This window comes from Delphinapterus leucas, chromosome 17 (genome assembly GCF_059928025.1).
Source record: "Delphinapterus leucas isolate spDelLeu-1000000601 "Yukka" chromosome 17, BTC_Dleu_Yukka2, whole genome shotgun sequence".
NCBI classification, from domain to species: domain Eukaryota; kingdom Metazoa; phylum Chordata; class Mammalia; order Artiodactyla; family Monodontidae; genus Delphinapterus; species Delphinapterus leucas.
Window position 1 is genome coordinate 33,498,346 of NC_143145.1, and position 23,488 is coordinate 33,521,833.

The window sequence follows — 23,488 nt, forward strand, 5'->3', positions numbered from 1 at the left end:
AATATATTGTTCAAAAGAAATTTATACCATAATCAAATACAGCTCATTTAGACACAATTGAGTCGATATTAGGAAATATTAATTTACCATATTAACAAGTCACAGAAAAGGTATATGATTACCTAGATTAGACAGATGTTTTAAAGCTTTTTGGTAAAAACAAAATCAACATTCATTCCTGAGTTTAAAATAATTAAAATCTAGATAAAAGAGAGAAACTAAAATTACCGACTATGAACAAACAATATTTAGACCTCTCCGTATAAAACTGGTTAAAGATGGTGATATATAAACATTTTTATCCCTTCCCTTTAAATCTTCCCAAATCCACAAAGGCCACCTTATCCACAGGAGGTAGAGGATTGGATTCTGGTTCCCTGCTTGAAGCCAAGGAGTAGGTCAGGATATTTTGCTCAAGAAAGGAGGCTGAAAAAAACTTCTACTAACCACTGCTTGAACTTTCATGGGGCTGAGAGCTTAGAAAGGTAGGAGACATACCATAATAAATAGGAATTTAACTAAGTCCCCACTGACTCTGTGACCGGGTCTATACTACTACTCTGAACCACCATCCTAGGACTGGTTTTGGGATGGAGACCTAAGTGGAGGTAGCTACAAAACATGCCGTGGGGGAACGTAGGAGAAGATAAAATTTTAAAAACAAAACAAAAACAGCACCAAAACTCTTTCACTAAAGTGTGCAACCCAAATTTCTAGAATGTTTGAAAAACTTTAATACTAACCAAATCAGCCAACAAAATCAAGTTGGAACAGATTTACTACAGATGTTGTACACTTTAATATATTAGGGTTTTTTTTCTTAACCTTTTTTATGCCACGAACACTTTGGTAGTTTGGTGAAACCTATAGATCCTTTCTCAGAATGTTTTCAAATTTATAAAACAAAACACATAGCATTACAAAGGGAACCAATTATTCCTGAAGTATAGCTATCAGGTATTTTTACAAATTTATAATATGATAGTACATATATGCTTATTTATTAACGTATTAGTGAGCAAGCCATGCTTTTAACAATTACTATAATTTCAAAGTGGTTTTGAGTGTAAATAGTTATTCTAGATCTCTATTAAAACTGAAATATAAGATGAAATTATCTGTGATTTCTGTTGGTGACAGTGTGAGAGGTACTATAAAAACTATTCATGGGACTTCCCTGGTGGTGCAGTGGTAAGAACCCGCCTGCCAATGCAGGGGACACGGGTTCGATCCCTGGTCCAGGAAGATCCCACATGCTGCGGAGGAACTAAGCCCGTGCGCCACAACTACTGAGCCTGCGCTCTAGAGCCTGAGAGCCACAACTACTGAGCCCATGTGCCACAACTACTGAACCCCACATGCCTAGAGCCCATTTTCTGCAACAAGAAGTCACCGCAATAAGAAGCCCGCGCACCACAATGAAGGGTAGCCCCCCTCACCGCAAGTAGAGAAAGCCCACATGCAGCAACAAAAACCCAACGCAGCCAAAAATAAATAAATAAATTTATTTTAAAAAAGAAAAATTATTCATGGTTTGTTGTACATATTCATAAGTGAAGGAAATGTTAAATTTCAGTTACAGATGGGTGAAAATAAAGTTGTAAATTTTTCTACTGAATTTGAGAATTTGAGAGAATAGAAACACTGAATATGAATACTCTTACTTGGACTTTATTAAACCAAAGCAGAGGGAAAGAAACTTTTAAAAAAAACCTTCAAAAACCTAGTAATACAGAAGAATACAGGAAAGGAGGAAAATGAGAACCCCACTCCCCACCCCAAAGAGAAAAGCTATTCAATCAAAAAAACTCACAACCTTTAAAAGATAGACTATCCAATCAGGTTTATTGGTTGGTTGATTGATATGATTCCTCTCCAATGGGCTTAATAAGAACATACCTAAAACAGCACCAACAGAAAGTCTAAAACATGAGGATAGGAGGGCTTCCCTGGCGGCGCAGTGGTTGAGAGTCCGCCTGTCGATGCAGGGGACACGGGTTCATGCCCCGGTCCGGGAGGATCCCACATGCCGCAGAGCGGCTGGGCCCGTGAGCCATGGCCGCTGAGCCTGCGCTTCCGGAGCCTGTGCTCTGCAACGGGAGAGGTCACAACAGTGAGAGGCCCGCATACCGCAAAAAAAAGAAAAAAATGAGGATAGGAAAAGATAAGCTATGGAAGTACAGATCAGGAGAGAGCTAGTGCAGGAAGGTTAACATCAGTTGTAATTAACCTTAAGACACAAAGTATTAGTAACAAATGGAATAATCCACTAGGAAGATAAAATCCTGGTTCAACATTGTGTACCTAATAACACAGCATAAAACATAAGCAAAGCAGACTGTGGGGGGAGTTACCAAGTTTGACCAGGTTTGACTAGTGCACAATTCAGTGGAAGTTTCTAAACATATGTTTTAATCTGAAGTTAATACATTAAACAGGAAAACAGTAAAAATGGAGAAGATTTGATAAAACTAACAAGCTTGATTCAGTAACGCATGTATTACATAGGTGTGTAATGTTTATACCTATTTCAGTGAATAGAGAATGCACATTTCTTTCAAAGACATATGTGACGTTTATTTAAAAATTGATTATGTATTAACTAAAGGAATTCTGAATGTATTTCCAGACTTTACATCATTCAGATTTCCTCTGATCATAATGCAGTTAAATTAGAAACCAACAATTTAAAAAACCCCATATGTTCAGAAACGTATTCCTAAATAACTTCTGCATTAAAGATGGAAATCACAATGAAACTCAAAATATTTTTAAATAGCCATAATGAAAGTATTAGATATTAAAACTGTTGGAATACATTGAAAGAGTACTTAGAAAATTTTACAGCTTTAATGCATTTATTTAAAAATTAGTAAGATGGAAAATAAATAAGCTCAGCATTTTCTCAAGAGTTTAGAAGAAAAACTACAGGGTAAATCTTTAGTAGAAAAAATAAAGTTAAGATCAGAAAATAATTAAATAGAAAAAATAACCAAAAACTGGTTTTCTGAAAGAGTGAGGAAAATAGACAAAGACAGATCTCAAGGCAAGAGTGAAGAAAAAAGAGGAAAGGTACAAATAAAAATTTTTTTTAAAAAGTGTCTATAGTTATAAATACAATAATAGAGACTTTAGAAGTCGTAAAGGAATACCATGAATGGTTTATACTGATACTTTTATACAATTAGAAGAAATGAATCATTTTCTACGTGTGTTACCAAAATTGATTCAAGAAGAATTAGAAAACTAATGAATGCAATAGCTATTAAAGAAATTAAATCAACACTCAAAATAAGATTCTACACCCAGATAGTTTTGCAGGCAAGTTTTGCCAAATGAATAGAGAAGCAATTTCCTTAACCTCATAAGTTATCTGTTTAAAAAATTTAAAAATCAAACTTAATATTGAAGTTAATTTTAGCACTAAGGACCAAGACAAGGATACATGCTTTCACTGCTTGTACTTGAACCTCAGTCAATACAACGTTCCAACAAATAGAGGTTAGTGGTATAAAAAAATGAAAAGGAAGAGGTGAAACTTTCCTTATTTGCCAATACTACACTTACCTACGTAGAAAATCCAAACAAATTTAAAGACCACAGATATGAAAATTTAACCAGTTGTATGAAAGTACTATGTAAAGCTTTGCAATGATAAATTTTACTTTCAAGATAAAATGATAATTTCTAAGAAAACTTAAATTATCAAAACTGACTTAACGAGTTTAGGAAAGCTGATTAAACCAAAAAGCATGAAGAAATTGAAAATCTCTACCCTAAATCATCCGTACTCTGAAGAGGCACAAGGCACAGGTTTGTAAACAGTGTTTTTGCTACATAAACTATTCTGAAGCATAAAGAAAGAAAAACTGAAAACTACTTCCACTTGTAAATGTATTTTAAACATCCTAAATGAATATTAGCAAACCAAACCCCTAGTAGTGTATATGTGAAGAGGTATTTATTATTTCTTTTGTTCTGGATCAGGTCCCTGATTTCATGAATCTTAGTTGATTAAAAGTTGGGAGTTCCCTGGTGGCCTAGTGGTTAGGATTCTGGGCTTTCACTGGCATGGCCCTGTTTCAGTCCCTGGTCGGGGAACTGTGATCCCACAAAGCCAAAAGGTGCAGCAAAAAAAAAAAAAAAGTATATTAAAGGACACTTTGATTACTTCCATATTTTGGCTATTGTAAATAATGCTGCAATGAAATTTGGGGTGCATGTATCTTTTCTAATTAGTGTTTTTTTTCTTCCAGTAAATAGCTAGGAGTGGAATTGCTGGATCATATGGTAGTTCTATTCTTAATTTTTTGAGGAATCTCCATACTGTTTTCCATAGTGGCTACACCGGTTTACGTCTCCACCAACAGTGCACAAAGGTTCCCTTTTCTCCACATCCTTGCCAACATGGCTTTGACAATAACCATTCTGACAGATGTAAGGTGATGTCTCATTGTGGTTTTGAGTTGTATTTCCCTGATGATTAGCAATGCTGAGCATCTCTTCATGTGCCTATTGGCATCTGTGTGTCTTCTTTGGAAAAATGTTAGATCCTCTGTGCATGTTTTAATTGGGATGTTTGTTTTTTTGGTATTGAATTGTATGAGTTCTTTATATATTTTGGATTATTAACCCCTTATTGGACATATCATTTGCAAATATATTCTCCCATTCAGCACAGCCACTATGGAAAACAGTATGCAAGTTCCTCAAAAAATTAAAAATAGAATTATCAGACGATCTAGCAGTTCCACTCTTCATATCCAAAGAAAATTAAAAAAAAAAATTTGAAAAGATATATGCATCCCAGTGTTCATAGCAGCATTACGTATAGTAGCCAAGACATGAAAGCAACCTAAGTATCCATCAACAGATAAGTGGGTAAAGAAGCTGTGATATAATGTAATATTTCTCAGTTATAAAAGAGTGAAATTTTGCCATTTGCAACAACATGGATGGACCTACATGTTATTACGCTTAGTGAAATAAGTCAGAGAAAGGCAAATACTGTATGTTTTCAGTTTATATGGAATATGAAAAATAAAATCCATTAACGAATATAACAAAACAGAAACAGACTCACAGATACAGAGATCAAGGAGAGGGACAAGATAGGTGAGGGGTATTAAGAGGTACAGACTACTATGTATAAAATAAATAAGTTACAAGGATGTAATGTGCAGCACAGGGGAATATAGCCAATATGTAATAATAACTTTATATGATGTATAAGCTGTAAAAATATCGAATCACTGTGTTGTACACCTGAAACTAATATAATATTGTAAGTCAGCTATACTTCAAAAAAAAAACTCCTCAGTAAAAGATACCATTAAGAAAGACTGACAGCACCAACTGTTGGAGAGAATGAGGGTTTGAGTGGATCTACATATATCTTGCGTAACATACATGCCCCAAATAGATACATGTTTATACTATATGAAGAGCTCTTAAATAAGAACAAATTGTAAGGTATGAAGGATATAACAAGGTGATTCACGGAAATAGAAATAGCTAATAAACATAGGAAAAAGTGTTTCAATTTCAGTAAATAAGGAAATGCAAACTAGAACAATGATAAATCTATTTTATCCACCTAACTGGCAACAAATCTTTAGAAATAAAATGTTTCATTTTGCCAGAGTTGTGGGGTATAAGGTGCTTTTTCATACACACTTGGTGGAATTGTGAGTTGGTATAAACATTTTTCTCAGTGTTGCCATCAAATTTAAAGTGGAATTGTGTCTTTTGACCTAGCAATTCTACTTGTAGAAAAATTTGTCCTAGAGAAATACTTACTCATGTGTGTGTGGAGAGAACATGTATAAGGATTCCAGCCTTGTTCATAATAGTGAAAAACTGGAAGCAGTCAAATTGTCTGCCTTTGTTGTAGTTACTCAGAATATTTAAAGAGGAAATATCCTGGTATAATAATCCTTGGATAATTAACTTTATCATCACTTGGCTTAAGGCAGGAATCTCACTTTTCGGTGAGACATGTTAGTAGAAAATGCTATTTTGTTTTTTCTTTTTTCATAGCAGTGGCTAATTTTGTGTGTGGTCCTTATTTGACTTTTCTGCCCTTTATTCATGCCCGTATTTTATGAACTACAAGATAACGTTTGGTTATAAACCATTTATGAAGAAAAGTATTCCCAAACTCAGGGACTTTTCACTGAAGAAGTTTTTTGTTTGTTCATTTTTAACTTTTTTACTTGGCTCAGGTTTGTGCTATTTGCTCTCCTGAAATGTGAGCTATAAACTCATTAAGCAAGCAGGTGAACCAGTCTAATCTAGAGAAGGCAGACTTCCTCTGTGTCCTTCAGTTCATCGAATTATGGAGTAGTTCAAACAGAGAACAATTTAGGGTGCTAAGAATTAGAAGTGGTCCTTCCTAAACACACACAGGGAGAAGAAAAAGAAAAAAGGTGCCAACTGTCTCCTGTTTCTTAGCGTTATTTTGGAATTTCATGTTACTTATGAAGAAGTATTGTTCTGGAACCTGGGAAAGAGATATAAATGTTAGGAACACAGAAGCAGTATTATTATTTGCTGATGATATAGTCGTGGGCCTAGAAGATCCAGGAGAATCAGTGAATATATGGAGGCTTGTAATAAAGTCCTCAGTTACTTTGTATTATTAATGAAATTTTTTTCCAAAATTTCCTTTTCAGTAGCCTTTTCTGACTCTTTATTTGTAGTTTTCAGGATTTTGATATTCAGGGGTCCAGAAGATGCAGTTTGGACTGGTTGACGATAGAAACATACAAGAATATTGAAAGCTACAGAGCCTGTGGTTCTACAATCCCACCACCATATATTTCTTCACAAGACCACGTCTGGATCAGGTTCCATTCCGATGACAGTATCTCTAGGAAGGGTTTCAGACTGGCATACTTTTCAGGTGTGTTTTTAAATAAGAAGAAAGATATGGAACAGAATTCTATAGTATTTACTGCTCAGTCACTTCGGGACTCGCCTTCTAAACAATGTCCATTTAATTGTGACTCAATCCTCAAGGCAGCTGAGATTGAGGAATTAGAGGCTAAAGGTTCAGGTACCATAGATCCGGGTCTCCAAAAGGCATTTTGTATAATCCTAATAAAATGATTAATTTTACAAACTAAGGTCAGTTTTCTTTTTAAATATTTTGAATACGTTTATTTTAAAAGGAACTTTTTCCCCTCAAGTGTTTACCAGTATCCTGCAAGTTACTTCAGAATGTATTTTTGTGTGTGTGCATTACCCTTGTCTTTACACCTTCAAAGAAAAGACATAATCAATTTCACTTTTGTAGTTTGTAGTATCAGAAGTCTTCTTTTGCTAGTTCTTAAACTTTATCCAAAAAGAGTGAGCAGATCATACAAATATGAAGAACTCAGAGCATTAGAGTTATGTAAATTTTTGCTGAAAATCATTTTGGACATTTTCTGAAATGACATGGTCTCCTTTAGCAACATATGCTGCTTTTTCTCTTTTTTATTAAAAGCACAGTCTTTGTAATATTTACTTAGGTTCTGAAGCACATTTTCTGTCACCTATTTGCCAGTAAATAAAAGTTGTTAATGGAGAGGTAAGCATTGGCCGACATCATCAGTGTGGACTGTAGGAATCTAATGTTTGGTTTTCTTTCCCTACGTCATTGTTACATATTTAAGATAGTCCACTAAGATAATCAGAATTCTATAAACATTTCCATTCTTTTCTCTCTTCTTCCCCCTACTGTTTTGTTGAGTAAATGTATACCTTTAGCTCAGATTCATAAAATATTTTGCAGTTGTATTAAAACAGTTATAAAATGGAAGTACCATGTTGTGGTTACATGAAATGTTAGAAATAGAATAAAGTTAACTTATGATAATCTTAGCAAAAATTTGAGTCTAAATAATGGGCTTGCAAAATATGCTATGATACACATAGCAAAATATTGTGTGTATGTGTTTGTATATATATATATAATATATATATAAACAACTCAAAAAGAATACTAAAACTGGATTTGAAAAGGTGATTATATATAGAGGAGTTTTTCTTCATTGCAAAATGTTTATACAGTAGAGTATTTGAAATTCTTAGGCAATACATCCTACTGACTTCCGTATCTTACATCACTTTACTAAATGTTCTGCGGTAAAATAGCTTCTGCAAAAACAGGATTGGTCTTTTCTCTTTAGATCAGCTGTAGAGATCTTCATGGGACAAATCATAAGTGGTTAATAAATAGTTGAGTAATCAGTAAGCCAATATTAATTTGCCATTAGAGTTTAACCTATTTTTTGATCAAGCCCAACTATCATTTGGGCTAATCAACATTTACGATAAAAATGCCACTTGCTGTTATATACCCTTTAAAGAGTATGTTTTTTTCCTCCTTATCTCTCCATCTCCCTCCTCCCAATGTCCTCCCAGGGAAATCTGAGGAACCAAACTGTGCTTGTGACCAGTTTCGTTGTGGTAATGGAAAGTGTATACCAGCAGCCTGGAAATGCAATAACATGGACGAATGTGGAGATAGTTCTGATGAAGAGATCTGTGCCAAAGAAGTGAATCCTCCAACATCTGCCTCTTTCCAACCCTGTGCTTACAACCAGTTCCAGTGTCTATCTCGGTTTACCAAAGTTTACACTTGCCTCCCCGAATCTTTAAAATGTGATGGGAACATTGACTGCCTTGACCTTGGAGATGAGATAGACTGTGATGTGCCAACCTGTGGGCAGTGGTTAAAATATTTTTATGGTACTTTTAATTCTCCCAATTATCCAGACTTTTATCCTCCCGGAAGCAATTGCACCTGGCTAATAGACACTGGTGATCATCGTAAAGTCATCTTACGCTTCACTGACTTTAAACTTGATGGTACTGGTTATGGTGATTATGTCAAAATATACGATGGATTAGAGGAGAATCCACACAAGCTTTTGCGTGTGTTAACTGCTTTTGACTCTCATGCGCCTCTCACTGTCGTGTCTTCTTCTGGACAGATAAGGGTACATTTCTGTGCCGATAAAGTCAACGCTGCCAGGGGATTTAATGCTACTTACCAAGTAGACGGCTTCTGTTTGCCATGGGAAATACCCTGCGGAGGGAACTGGGGGTGTTATACAGAGCAGCAGCGCTGTGATGGGTATTGGCATTGCCCAAACGGAAGGGATGAAATCAATTGTACCATGTGCCAAAAGGAAGAGTTCCCATGTTCCCGGAACGGCGTCTGTTACCCTCGTTCTGATCGCTGCAACTACCAGAATCATTGCCCAAATGGCTCCGATGAAAAAAACTGCTTTTTTTGCCAGCCAGGAAATTTTCATTGCAAAAACAATCGTTGTGTGTTTGAAAGCTGGGTGTGTGACTCTCAGGACGACTGTGGCGATGGCAGCGATGAGGAGAATTGCCCAGTAATCGTGCCTACCCGAGTCATAACTGCAGCCGTCATAGGGAGCCTTATCTGTGGCCTGTTACTGGTCATTGCCTTGGGATGTACTTGTAAGCTCTATTCTCTGAGAATGTTTGAACGAAGGTCAGTATCAAGACAAAACTATATTGCTTATGCTCTCTACAGTAAAAGCATGGCCTACATATTTACAACACATTTCTTAATGAGATTAGCAATATATTTTTGTTATATTGTTGAGAAATAAATACTTCTTATGATTTATAAAATGACTATGAAAAGCCTATGACTCAAAAGCCTAATAAGAACATTAAAAAACAAATAAATACTAAGAGTTATGAGGTGAAAAAAGCCAATCTGTGTTTATCAGTTCCTGTTTTCAGGTTAATCTGTCTTACAGGAATATTGCAAGCTGTAATTCTCGGTTGTTGCTCTTTAACCTCGGTTTTTATAAATATTAATTCAACAATTCCAGATAATTTGAGAACCTTCTATGTTGAAAGCATTATACAGGTGAATAGAGAAATGAGTAGGAGTAATCTCATGGGCAATTTACAGTTAGAAGGAAGGAATTGGTTGGTAGAATTAGATGGCAAAAAATACAAATGTTGTAAGAGCTATAAAATAAAGTGGTATAAAAGTCGAAGGATCTCAGTTAAGTAAGAAGTGGTTCAGCGTTAAAGAGTGGCCTTCAGGGAGAGCTGTCTTTCGTGTGGTAGAGGAGAGACTGGACCTGGGAGAAGTTGATGGCAGAGAGACCTTCTAGAAAGCTCCTGTGGAGACCATGACCGTCAGTCCCAGGAGAATTACAAATGATAGATACAACAAAGAAGTCACATACCAGGCAGCTAAGAATAGATGCACAGTATCACAATAACCAAGTGCATCTTATCTTTGGTTCAGTATAAATGGCCAGAAAATGTTTTACTACATTGCAACATAAGAGTACAATGAAGACCAGAGGCCTTGAGTTTAAGAACAAGTTATTCCAGAAAGGGTTTTGGTGACTCATTTCACTCTTTTCCTTATCTGAAAAGTAAATGTGTTGGACTTACTGAATAAAGTGTCTTCTAAGAATCTTCAAATACTTTCACCTAAAGTCTCAAGCCCCTGTGTTCTTAGGGGTTTAAAGATCTAGTACTTTTATCTTTTATGGGGATATCTAACTTATTAAAACTTAGTGATCCAGGCCCCTAGTGTAAAACCGCATGAGGCTAAACTGTCTGCTTCATCTTTGTGTTCTCAGTGTAGGGTAGTATAGATACTCATCAGATGTTGGCTAAGTAAGCTTTATGCAAATGAACAAGTATATTAAAATTCAGATTGTTTTAATTGTTGATAATTTTTAAATTACTGTTTTGGCTTGCCTTTTTCTTTAACCCTTTTCATCCCCCTGTTTCTCTCAAAGATCATTTGAAACACAGTTGTCCAGAGTGGAAGCAGAATTGTTAAGAAGAGAAGCTCCTCCCTCTTATGGACAATTGATTGCTCAGGGTTTAATTCCACCAGTTGAAGATTTTCCTGTTTGTCCACCTAACCAAGTATGTTACAATTTATTATTTCTCTTTCCGTACCTCTTAAAATGAAATCTATACTTGTATATAATGGTAAAGTATCCTTGACTGGGTCAGAATTTTTGCAGTCACGTTAAGAATTAAATATATGGAGGATTTGAAATTATACAGTTGAACCCTGAACAACGAGGGGGCTAGGGACACCCACCCTCTGTGCAGGTGAAAATTCACGTGTAACTTTATAGTCGGACCTCTGTGTCTGGGGCTCAGCATCCATAAATTCAACCAACCATGTATCATGTAGTACTATAGAATTTGCTATTGAAAAAAATCCACATATAAGTGGTCCCGTGCATTTCAAGCCCATGTTGTTCAAGGGTCAACTCTGATTGTTTCATTGTATTTTAACAAATTCAGAAGTATACTTTTCACTCTTTACTTCTGATTTGGTTAGGTGATTCTTAAGCATTTTACTGTTTAGGATAATTTAGTGTGTTAAAATTCAAAAGTAAAGTTTGACAACTTATTTTCTACTTGAACTATTTCAAGGATTTAAAAAGAAATACTAAAGTTGATATGCTTAGTAATAGATTAGTAACATGCTAGATTAAAATAAAAGTTGTTGAAATTAAGTTAACATTTCTACCTGACTTGAGAGAAAACTTCTTCACAGCTGGATTTTACAGTGCTTAAAAATTCATATCATTTTCTTTAAAGAGTAACTCATTATTAATGTTTCTGAATTCTTTAAATTTTTGTGAGCAGTTTTTTACTTCAAGTGTACAGTAAAGTGATCCAGTTATACATATATATATATATATATATTCTTTTTCAAATTCTTTTCCATAGTAGATTATTATAAGATACCGAATATAGTTCCCTGCAATTTCTTTTTAAATTTCTTTTTCAATGCTTACAATTGTGCCAGGGTTCTTAAGGGCATTAAGGTTTCTACATTTAGAATGTAAATGTATCCAGAAACATTTCTAAAAATTGTTCCCAGTATCAGAATTAAGAAAAATTGATGAACATTGTTTTCCCAGTAATTTAATCCTGTTCAAGATGAAAGACCATTTCCTTTTTGGTAAATAGGTTTCCAATTACAGTCGGTCATCTTATTTGAGTCTTTTAGGAAATCTTTGTGAGAATTTGATGTAATTTGCTAAAGTAAGTAATTCAGAACTTCCACTGGTTGGAATTTTGTGTGCAACATAGGAAAAACCTACATTGTGGTTTTTATGTATTGTTGTCCCTGCCATGGGGAAGGGTTCTTTTTAGGTAGGAATTCAGAGGATGGTTAATTCCATCCACCCACTCCACCATCTATCACCCCACCTCTGTACCCTGAGGCTACCTTCAAGAGGTTAGTCAACTGTGAAGCTAGAGGGAGCATAGTCCACACAAGACAGCCCTTACTTCTAAAACCAATTTTAAGTTCAGGGGCTCCCAAACCATCCTCAGGTTTGATAATTCACTGGAAGGACTGAGAACTCATTGAAAGCTGTTTTACTTAATAGTATAATTTGGTGTAACTATTATTGCTGGGAAAGGGTCCAGATTAAGTCAGCCAAAGGAAGAGACACGTAGGACAGGGTTCAGGAGGGTACCAAACACGACCCTTCCAATTGTCTTCTCCCCATAAAGTCAGGACAGTGTTATTCTCTCAACACGGGTATGTGACAGTATGCACAAAACATTGCCAATCAGGGAAGCTCACCCAAACTCGGTGTCCAGGGTTTTTATTGGAGCTCCATCACATAGGCATGATTAATTGCACACGTGGCTGATCCCAGTCTCTAGCCTCTCCAGAGGTTGACTGATTCTGCTGACTCAACACTCCCACGCTACATCACATTGGTGTGGCTCAGAGCCTCCACCTAAAACGCAGTGCTACTCTCTGGCTGGCCCAAGTCTCCATGCAATGACACTCCTGTCAAAGATGACATTCCAAGGTCTGAGGTCTCATCCCAGAAGTAAAGGGCAAAGGTCAGACCTCACTTTGGGTAAGGTTTCAGTTCTTTACTACCTAGTAAAGCATTTTTGTAGGGTTATAATTTACCCTTGTGAGGGAATTCTGCTTCAACAAAGTTTTAAAATAAAATATGTTTGTAAATGGGAAACTAGATTTTATTCAGTTAATGAGATTACACTCTTATGTTTGAAACTTTTGGTAATAAATTATCAAATTTCCTTATTTGTTTTTAAAAAGAAAAATAGGGCTTCCCTGGTGGCGCAGTAGTTGAGAGTCCGCCTTCCGATGCAGGGGACACGGGTTCGTGCCCCAGTCCGGAAAGATCCCACATGCCGCGGAGCTGCTGGGCCCGTGAGCCATGGCCGCTGAGCCTGCGCGTCCGGAGCTTGTGCTCCACAACGAGAGAGGCCACAACAGTGAGAGGCCCGCGTACCGCAAAAAAAAAAAAAAAAAAAATAATCTTCTGATTACCAACTCATTCAAAATAGCAATCCTTTCTGAAGAATGCTTTTCTTCTGCTTCATAAACTGAAGAAGTATATAAAATTATTCCTAAAACAATCATGAGATCCCCTTGTAGAATCTAATGTTAAATTGGCAGTCATTTAATTAAACAGACTTTGAAGCCAGTAGAGAGCTTCATCTCACTGACAGACTGTACTGTTAAAGACGGCTTTGAAGTGTGCTGAAGGCATTGTGGGTGGCCGCTGCATAAGAGGGGAGGATATCTGAAGAGCCTTGTATTCATTTCTGGATTTAATGACAGTGCTCACACAAAGCCTTAGAACGTGAATGCCAAATGAGGAGGACCAAATCTATGGAGTTCAAAGGGATGTGAGCCACTTTTTTTTTTTTTTTCAGTTAGTTTATAGTTACATTCCCAATTGGTGAAAAACCTTACTCATTCATATAGTAAATTTTATGTGCTGATATTCAGATTTCTTATTGACAATCTGTTATTTACTAAGGCTAGACTATGAAATATTCCTGTGATAGTAGCTTCTTAGCTTTCTGTGAATTATATTCCAGGGATTGTGTTCAAAGGGTGTATATGGAAATCACAAATCTATATGGAAAACCTGAGACTAGCTGTACGGTATCAGCTTGGATTTACTTCAATACCAGTCATAAACAGAGATGGAAAGCATATGTTATCACATCTTCTTATTCTCTTCCCTTCTTTTCTTCTGTGGGGGGGAAAGGCAAGAGCCATTCATTTGGCAGAGGGAAACTGTATCACCGTTTGAAAGGGAGTATATCAATTCACCATTGTTTCTTGGAAATACTGTATTGTAAATACTAAATGCCAGATTGATGAAAGCTGTGTTTGTTCCAAGTTTGATTACTCCTTTTTATAACCACTAGGTGGAGCTTAAAGACTGTTTTTGTAAATACTGTAGTGTTTTGTTTTGTTTTTTTAAATCCAATAGTCATTCCTAGAAAAAAGAAAATCTAGATGATTTTTCTTTCAGTTGGGCAATATGGTCACTTCCCATATGCACTAATTAAAAATCACCAATTTTCAAAGAATAAGGTTATAATTTATGTTTAACATGAAGCTGTAGAAAATAAGACTTAAATCTTTAAGATTGAGAAGGAACCCAAATGTCTCAGATGCCATTGAATAGTGCTATAAACAAATTAATTTCTTTGGCTTTTTGTTTCCTGTGCTGCATTACAAATACAGTAATTCCTTTGTTTATGACAATGTAAATAAATCCTCAATATCCACTCATTCAACAAATCCTTGAGAACCAACTGTGAGATATAATTTTTACATGTTTTGGAAGGTTTCAACCTTGTAGATCAAGTCTAACTTGTTCTGTGTTAAAACAAAAAAAACAAACAAACAGCCTGGTTTTCACACTCCTTTAGGTCATTTGGAGAATTATTGTAGAGATTCTTCTATCCTCCTAGCTAAAGAAGTATCAAATAATTTTATTTTCCATCTTTGGTGCATTTCTAGGATTGGATTACCAGGTGAAGTTTTGAAACAAAATTGCAGTTGTAATTGGCATTAAACATCATTTTAAAGTTCATATATAAAATGAAGTATCAAGAAAATCTTAAACACAGTGAACAGTGGTTCAAGTTATAGGTTAGATTCTGGAGTGAGGTGAACCTGTATCGATGAGAGAATTTAATTCATCCTCCATAGACCGTAAAATGAGTAATTTATCCACAACACATGCTGAATAGAAGGGTGTTTTCCATCTTAATACCTTGTTGTTAGCTGTCTTAAGATCTTTTCTTTCTTTTTTTTTGCAGGCTTCTGTTTTGGAAAACCTGAGGCTCGCTGTACGGTCTCAGCTCGGATTTACTTCAATCAGACTTCCTATGGCAGGCAGATCCAGCAACATCTGGAATCGTATTTTTAATTTTGCAAGATCACGCCATTCAGGGTCATTGGCTCTGGTCTCAGCAGATGGGGATGAGGTTGCCCCTAGTCAGAGTACCAGCAGAGAACCTGAAAGAAATCATACTCACAGAAGTTTGTTTTCTGTGGAATCTGACGACACAGACACAGAAAATGAGAGAAGAGATACGGTAGGAGCATCTGGCGGGGTTGCAGCCCCTTTGCCTCAAAAAGTCCCTCCCACGACAGCTGTAGAAGCAACAGTGGGAGCAAGTGGAAGTTCCTCCACTCAGAATACCCGAGGTGGTCACACAGAGACCGGACGGGATGTGACAAGCGCGGAACCCCCAAGTGTGAGTCCGGCGCGTCACCAGCTCACGAGTGCGCTAAGTCGTATGACTCAGGGGCTACGTTGGGTACGTTTTACATTAGGGCGATCAAGCTCCGTAAGTCAGAACCAGAGCCCTTTGAGACAACTTGATAATGGGGTAAATGGAAGAGAAGAAGATGATGATGTCGAAATGCTAATTCCAGTTTCTGAAGGAGCTTCAGACTTTGATGTGAATGATTGCTCCAGACCTCTTCTTGATCTTGCCTCCGATCAAGGGCAAAGGTTCAGACAACCATATAGTGCAGCAGACCCTGGAGTAAGACCAAGTAATCGCGATGGCCCCTGTGAGCGCTGCGGCGTTGTCCACACTGCCCAGATACCAGACTCTTGCTTAGAAGCAACGCTGAAAAATGAAACAAGTGATGATGAAGCTTTGTTACTTTGTTAGGTACAAGAATCCCATCAGGGAGATTGGATACAAGTTGGAGCAATATCCATTCATTGTTTTGTAACTTTACAATTAAACTAGTTTTAATTTAAAAAGAGAAAAGATGCAGGGTGATTTCTTACTATCATATGTTAGCCTGCATGGTTAAATTAAACACGTGTAACTCTATAAACGTTAGAGTTTACTATTTTAGCAGCTAAAAATGCATTATGTATTCAGATTGTTCAGTAATGTTCTTCCATTTGTTTCTAATTGTTTTCATTCCCGGTACTGTAGTTCGCAGTAGAGATATGGCTGCTGAAACACATTTGACTGTCAGTTTCTATCTATCCTATGTTAAAACGTTTCTTTGTTCAAAATAATACCTTCTTTCAATTGAACCCTTTATGCTTTTGCCAATACATCTTGTAACTTAATATACTAGATGTTAAGGTTGTTAATATAAAAAGAGAAAAAGTCCTTATTCTCACCTGTTTTTATTTGTATAACATCTGTCTAAACATTATTAGATTTCATAATATGAGCTTGTCAAAGGGAAAAAAACCTTTGTCTAAAATTTTTTCTCTTATGTTTAACATGCAATGATGTGAAATTTAGATAGCGTTAGATAAATTAATGGCAAAAACAAAAAACTTTTATAAATTTTCTAATGTTGACTTTAATACTCTAATATGGTACAAACCAAATGGTAAAAAGCCCAAGTCATTTCTTTTTTTATCTCTATTTAAGGACAGAATTAAGTGGATGAAGATATTCTACTATGCATTAAATCTTGAACTTTATAAAATATGTACAAAAATTGTACAAGATAAGTTCCAACTGGTAATGTCTTTCCCTGATACAGGGTTATGCTTGTATTGGACCCTAGGGATTTGCACTAAAATCATATCAAGGTCTCAGATGAGTTTAGTGCAGAAGCACTATCACTTTAAATACTATTATTTGCTATCATAATGCCTATATATTTCCATAGCTTACAGGGGGAACGTGAGGGGGCATTTTTATTACAACTTGAGGTTGCTTTGCTGGTTTCATATTTATTTGTTGTATTTAAAAACTGCATTATAGTAAGAAAGTGACTTTTTCAATATATTTTATTCATAAGGGGAGGATCATGCTACATGTTGAAAAGCAAATTAAGAAATCATTCAGATCACCTCCCTTTTTTAAGTAAAGTGAATTGCAAAACCCCGCATATTTTTTTATTGTCAATTCCCATTTATTTATTCTTTAGCTATCTGTTTTAGTAGCTTAATGTTTGAGTATGAAAAATGTATTTGTGTGTGATTATTGCTATTTATTAAATTTTAAATACTTTGCTGAATGTCATTTTAAAGCATGTTTGAGGTCTTGTGTATTTGTCGTGTTATGCTGTCAGGAAGAACTGACTGAAATGTTTTAATATGTATCAAAAATTAAAATGACTTCTTTTTTTTGTATTGCCTTGAGGTACTTTTTAAGTCAAAGTTTCTCTCTATTTTTGTTCATTTGGTGCATATACAGATTCAGGCCATGAAACATGCAGTGTGTCTAGAAGAAAAATTAAAGAGGGGATGTCTCTCTTAACTCCCTTATAGTAAGGTAGTAGCTTATACCAGTTCTCAAGGGTAAAGAAATCCCTGAGGACCTGGACATTATTTTGCCTTTGAAAAACCTGCCTTTTAGTTGATGTGTCTTATAAGAGTCAGTAACTCTATCAGTTCTCTTTTTATATTATTTTCAGATACATTTTAGACCCCTATACAATATTTTACTGGCAGAATTTGGGTTACCAAATTAACCTTGTTTAGCTCCTACTAATTATATACTATTATGTATAGGTTTTTTGTTTTTATTTTCTGACATATATTTTAATTTCTTTGTTTAATTAACTAATACATCTTCTTGATTCAAATGGTAAAAAAATTAAGTCTCTCTCCTATCCCTGACAGCCATCTTCTAGTTCCCTTTCAAAGAAATAGGTACCAAGACCAAATTCTTGTATACCCTCCAGAAATACCATATAGATACATAAATGTATCTATATGTATAAATGCTATATGATATAATACAAATTGTAACATACTATGCGTTCTTTTTCTGCACTTTTTTTCAAGGGAAGAAGTGTATCTGCTACTGGTTGAATGTTAAAAGTACAGTTGGGTATTTCTGTTATTTGACTTTTCACATTTAAAAATTTGATCTATCCTGAATTTAAGGCTCCGGTTTTTCTTCCTAGGTAACTACCTAGTTCCTGCAAGGCTGTTTATTAAATCTGTCCTTTCCTTGCTATTGGAAATGGCCCTTTTATCATATTGCAGATTTTCATATTATGTGGATATATTTCTAGACTCTAATTCCATTCTGTTCAATTGACTTGCCTTTCTTTTTTTGTACCAGTCCTACACTGTTTTAATAACAGTAATTTTTAAATGTTCAAATATTCTTGCTTATTTTTCCATTTGAACTTTAGAATCAACCCTTTGTGTTCCACAAAACAAATCCATTGTACATTTTTTTTTTTTGGACAGTTTTACTTTTATAGGTCAACTTGGGGAAATTTGACATCATTATCATGTTAAAGCTTCTATCTAAACCATGGTGCCCTATCCAAAAATGGTTCCCAATTTGTTCAAGTCTTTTTTGTTGTTTCCTTCACAGATGCTTTGCATTTTACTTTACAGAGATCTTGTACATGTTTTTCAAGAGTTCTTAGAAATTTTATTATTTTTGTTACCATTATTAAGGAAGTCCTTTCTGTTTATAATTTAGTCTGATTTTAGTATATATGAAAGCTAATGACTTATTTATGTTAATTTTCTACCCAGCTACCAGACTCTCATTTTCTTATGGTATGTAATAGTACTTCAGTTAATTCTTTTGTGTTTTCCAGTTATACAGTCATGTCTTCCAATTTGCATACCTCTTTATGTCTTGATTGCATTGTCTAGTACTTCTAGAATAATGTTAAAATATATTGGCTATAATGAATTGGGTTGAGATCTATACATTTAATCACGTTAAGGAGTATCCATTGATCCCTATTTTAAAATAAATTAGTCAAGAATGCATGTTGACTTTTATCACATGCCTTTTCATTTTCTATGGAGATGATCATACAATTTTTCTCCTTTGACCTTTTAATATATTTTGTCATTTTGAACCATCCTTGCGTTTCTGAAATAAACTCTACTTGACCATATGTATTATTCTTTTACTATATTTCCAGATTATGTTTCCTATTTTATTTAATATATTTGCATCTGTATTCATCAGTGCAGTTAGTCGTGTGTGTGTGTGTGTGTGTGTGTGTTCACGTGCACGCTATCTTTAAGAAGTTTTGTTATTAATTTTATGCTGGTAAATTGGAAATGTTTTTCCTTTTCCCGAGTTCTGGAACAGTTTGCACAGCATTGGAATTTTCTCTTCCTTAAAATTTCAGTGAAATTATCTGGTGTTGGTGGATGTTCGGCAATACCTCTTTGACAGCTCTTTTAGTATCTGTTAACGGTAATTGGTCTGTGTAGTTTTTATGTCTTAGCTAGGATCATCAACCATCCATTTTGTCCATGTTTTCAAGCTCATTTGCCTAGAGGTGAGCAAAGTTACCCTCCTCTTTTCTGCATATGGCTCTTTCCCCCTTATTATGTATTGTGCTTGCTCCCTTGTTTTCTTAATTAAGATAGCTAATGGTTGACCTATTTTGTTGTTGTTTTTGTTTGCTTGTTTCCCCCAAGTGGTATGCTTTGAACATCTCTTCTGTTATTTTTCTGTTTTCCCATTAATTGATTTCCTTAAATTTCCTACTTTTTGCTTTTTTTAGTCTATTCTGTTGTTTTTTTCTAACTCCTTGAGTTAGCATTCAGTTTAATCATTTTTATTTTTCTTAATTATTAATATGAGATTTAAGGTGTGGACTTGAGTACTGCTTAAGCTGAATCACTTAGGTGAACTATGTTGTCACTACTATTATATTCTAGGTGTTCTGAAGTTTCAGTTTTTATTTTCTCCTTAACCAACAAGTTGTATGAAAGAAGGCTTTTTCCCTTTTTCTTTGCTGTTTTTTAACCCCCAGATAATGGCAGTTTGGTGTGGGTAGTGGTTTTGTTTTCTGATTCTTTTATTAGTTGTTATGTTTTAGCATCAGGATCAGAGAATGTTATGTGTATTATATTTACTGTGGGGAGTTTATTGTCTTTTCTTAATTTTAAAATATTCCAGGATCACTTTAAAAAAGTATATTCTCTGTTTACAGGATATAGATTTTAATAGATATTACTCAGGTTTATCATGTGTCATTTAGATCTTCCCTCCTGTACTTTGTCTCGTCTTATCCATCTGTCTGTCAGAGCTCCAGTGTTGGTATAAAGGAAGAGGGGGCGAACCAAGGGGCTGTGTCAGATGAGCTCTGGGGGCAATAGCCCTGCCTCAGCTCGTGTCACTCACTAGGACTGAGAACATAAGCACGTGATGAGGGGAGTCTTCCAACAAGCTGTTGGGGGTTTGGCTGCCACTACTGCTTACCACCGGCATCCACCGTTAAGCTGGAAATAAATGCATACGACAGGTTAAAAGAATAAAGGAAGAACGAGCAGATTGAATTCACAAGATGTTTATCGAGCCCCTACCACAGACCCAGTAATGCTGACAGCGGTGACCTGCCTGCTGCTCTCCATTCAAGCTGCTTGGCCATTCCCTCTCACCCTGCTGAATTCCAGGCAGAAGATGACAGCAACTTGATAGGACTCATTTTACTCAAGTGGGCCCTTGTTTAAAAATTGATAGACATCTCTGCAGAAGCTTCTTATGAGCTAGTCTCCGAAGGCCCAAAATGTCACTTATGCCACGTTCTGTTGGTCAAACGAATCACTAAGCCCAACCCAGATTCCACAGAAAGAGAAACAGACTCCACTCTCCACAGTAGATGTAGCAAAGAATTTGTGACATCTGTAATCTACCCCAGGACAGTACCTGATATATAAGAAACACGAAGTTGCCAGAATTAATATTTTAAGCAGAAAAACAGTGCTACAGTCCCAGTAAGAAGCTCATTTGCTAAAAGGTTATCAAATTAGCTCCTCTGTCACGTCACGTACATTAATTGTTCATATCTTAGTTGATTAGAAATACAATAGTGTAACAATTTGCCTTAGCATATTTGAATGAGAAATCATAGCATTGATGCAAATTTAGATACGCATGTTTAGGCATTTGATGAATGTTAACAATTAGCAGTTATTTTTTAACTAAGTTTATTTCAACACGTCATAACCTGTAAATTTTTTTTTTTTTTTTCCGGTACGTGGGCCTCTCACTGTTGTGGCCTCTCCCACTGCGGAGCACAGGCTCCGGACACGCAGGCTCAGCGGCCATGGCTCACGGGTCCGGCCGCTCCGCGGCATATGGGATCCTCCCGGGCCGGGGCACAAACCCGTGTCCCCTGCATCGGCAGGCGGACTCTCAACCACTGCGCCACCAGAGAAGCCCACCTGTAAAATAGTTTTTAATTTATTAGAGGCAACATCGTGGATAAAAACGATGGAGCCACATTGCCTGTCCTGCTTCTTCCTATCCTGCAGTCTTCAAGTCCCTTAATCACTTTGTACTTAAGTTCTTCATCTGTAAATGGGGATAATAGGGCTGTTGGAAGATTAAATTAATGTATGTAAAGCTCCTGGAGCGGTGCCTGGCTCATTGTAAGGACTACATCTTTGCTATTATTGTCATTGTCTGAATGTTAAACAGAACATCTCTGAAGCTTGAATTAAATCAGATCTTGTATGTGAAAAGTCCAAAATGATTCATGGTTTCCAAAGATCATGAAGATGTGCTTCCCAGGTGCCTCTGAATGCAGCCACTTCCCCTGGGATCATCATGGAAGTGAACCGGCAGCTCAAAGCCAAAAGGGGAGCAAGAAAAGGGGGAGAAAAAACAGTAGCAGCCCACTTGTGATGAGTTGAAGGGAGCCCCAAGACCCAGGAAACAAGATCGTGCTGCTCTTGGGGCCTGAGGAAATTACCACAGTGACTGAATCTGGAGAAAAGTCTTCACGGGTCTCCTAGAACCTAGTAATTTTTAGATCACTTAGTTCTTCCACTGTAGCAAATGTGCATCCTCAACATCCAGAGGGAGAGAAGCCTCATTTTAAGGGTTTGGGGAAAGGATAAAAGAAGCCTGATGTCTCTGAGCAACTGCACCAGACTTGGCCTGGCACCCTCAACTTCCCAGTTCCATGAAGCAAGGGTGGTAGGCTTCTCCGTCACCCACGGAGTAAGACATGCCAAACTCATGGGGGGGTTCTTAGGTTGGGAATAACAACAGTGGTTGGGAGGGTTAAATGAGAGTTAATGAGGATTAGTGAGTGAAAATAGTGACAGTTAAGTGCAGCGTGAGCGCTCGGTAAACCATAAATGTGGCTACAGTTGATGATGGTCAGGTTATCAATGCACTGCTCACCCTTCTCTCTTCCAGCAGCAACTCTGTTTATGTCTTGGGCTTTCCTATAAGATTTCATTTGAACAAAGGGTTTTGAGAGTTAATAAAATTTAGAAACCAGTGCTAGAACATGACAAGACTAAGTTGCCCTATGCTAATCTAGGGCACATGGTTTACTGATCATGAAGTACCTTGAAAAGAATTCACAGAGTGATTTCAAGTAACGATACCGAGATGTCAATTGGAGTGGATTTTCCCACGTGCTGGAGGGAGGCTAAAGCCCAAAGAAGCTTAATATCCTCCAAAAAAGGGATATGTAAGCTTTACTAAGGAGAAATAATAGAGTGTGGTGGGAAAGCATGGACTTTGAAGTCAGACACATCACAGTTTGACTCCTGGCTCTGCTACTTTAGGAGTTTTATAACAATAAATCACTTGATATCACTAAGCCTTGTTGTGTCATCTGAAAAATGGGCTAACATCCAGGCTTAAGGGTTACTGTAAGGATTAAACTGAAGAAAGAAAGAAGAGGTTGAAATAAATTTTAATTGTGATTATTACAGACTCATTTTCAAATAAAAATGACCTTTTTTTCGAGCTCCCCTCCACTGAGTGTTATGCATTTTGTATATTAGTAGAGCTTTCTTTAAGAGCATATTTCTTATAGTAATCATTGTCCTGTTTTCTTGATTACAGGGCAACTTATGGCTGTATCTCAATGAAAAGTAGATTCACTAAACAAAGGTAGAGTGGCATCTTGGCACAGACGTCTTTATTTTATTATAAAAAGGCCAAAATTGTGAACTTCCATAGTGCCCCAGACCAAGAAAGATGTGGCTACACGCTATTGACTTCGTAACATATGTTGAGCGAGTATAGATAAAAGAAATACAGAGAAGTTATTTCTATTAAAAAATTATAGTAACATAAACAATATTCAAAAACTTTTCTCAATTTCACTACAGTATCAAATTTCACTTGAATATTTATATTTCTCTCATCTGCTGAGCTCTGATTTCAAGAGCATAGAAATTCCTTATCTAATTTGGCTTTTAGATTTAGTCTT

At 36.2% G+C, this 23,488-nt stretch overlaps 1 protein-coding gene across 2 annotated transcripts in view; it reads left to right on the top strand.

Moving 5' to 3' along the window:
* LRP12 (LDL receptor related protein 12) overlaps positions 1-17,447 on the top strand; it is an 84,266-nt gene extending 66,819 nt beyond the window's left edge. For both annotated transcript variants that reach the window (XM_022584598.3, XM_022584599.3), the window contains 4 exons: positions 6,702-6,904; positions 8,410-9,514; positions 10,797-10,929; positions 15,142-17,447. In XM_022584598.3, coding sequence (XP_022440306.1) covers positions 6,702-6,904; positions 8,410-9,514; positions 10,797-10,929; positions 15,142-16,008 — 2,308 coding nt within the window. In that variant the 3' untranslated portion in view covers positions 16,009-17,447. The remainder of the gene's footprint in view (positions 1-6,701; positions 6,905-8,409; positions 9,515-10,796; positions 10,930-15,141) is intronic.
* The last annotated feature ends 6,041 nt before the right edge of the window (positions 17,448-23,488 follow it).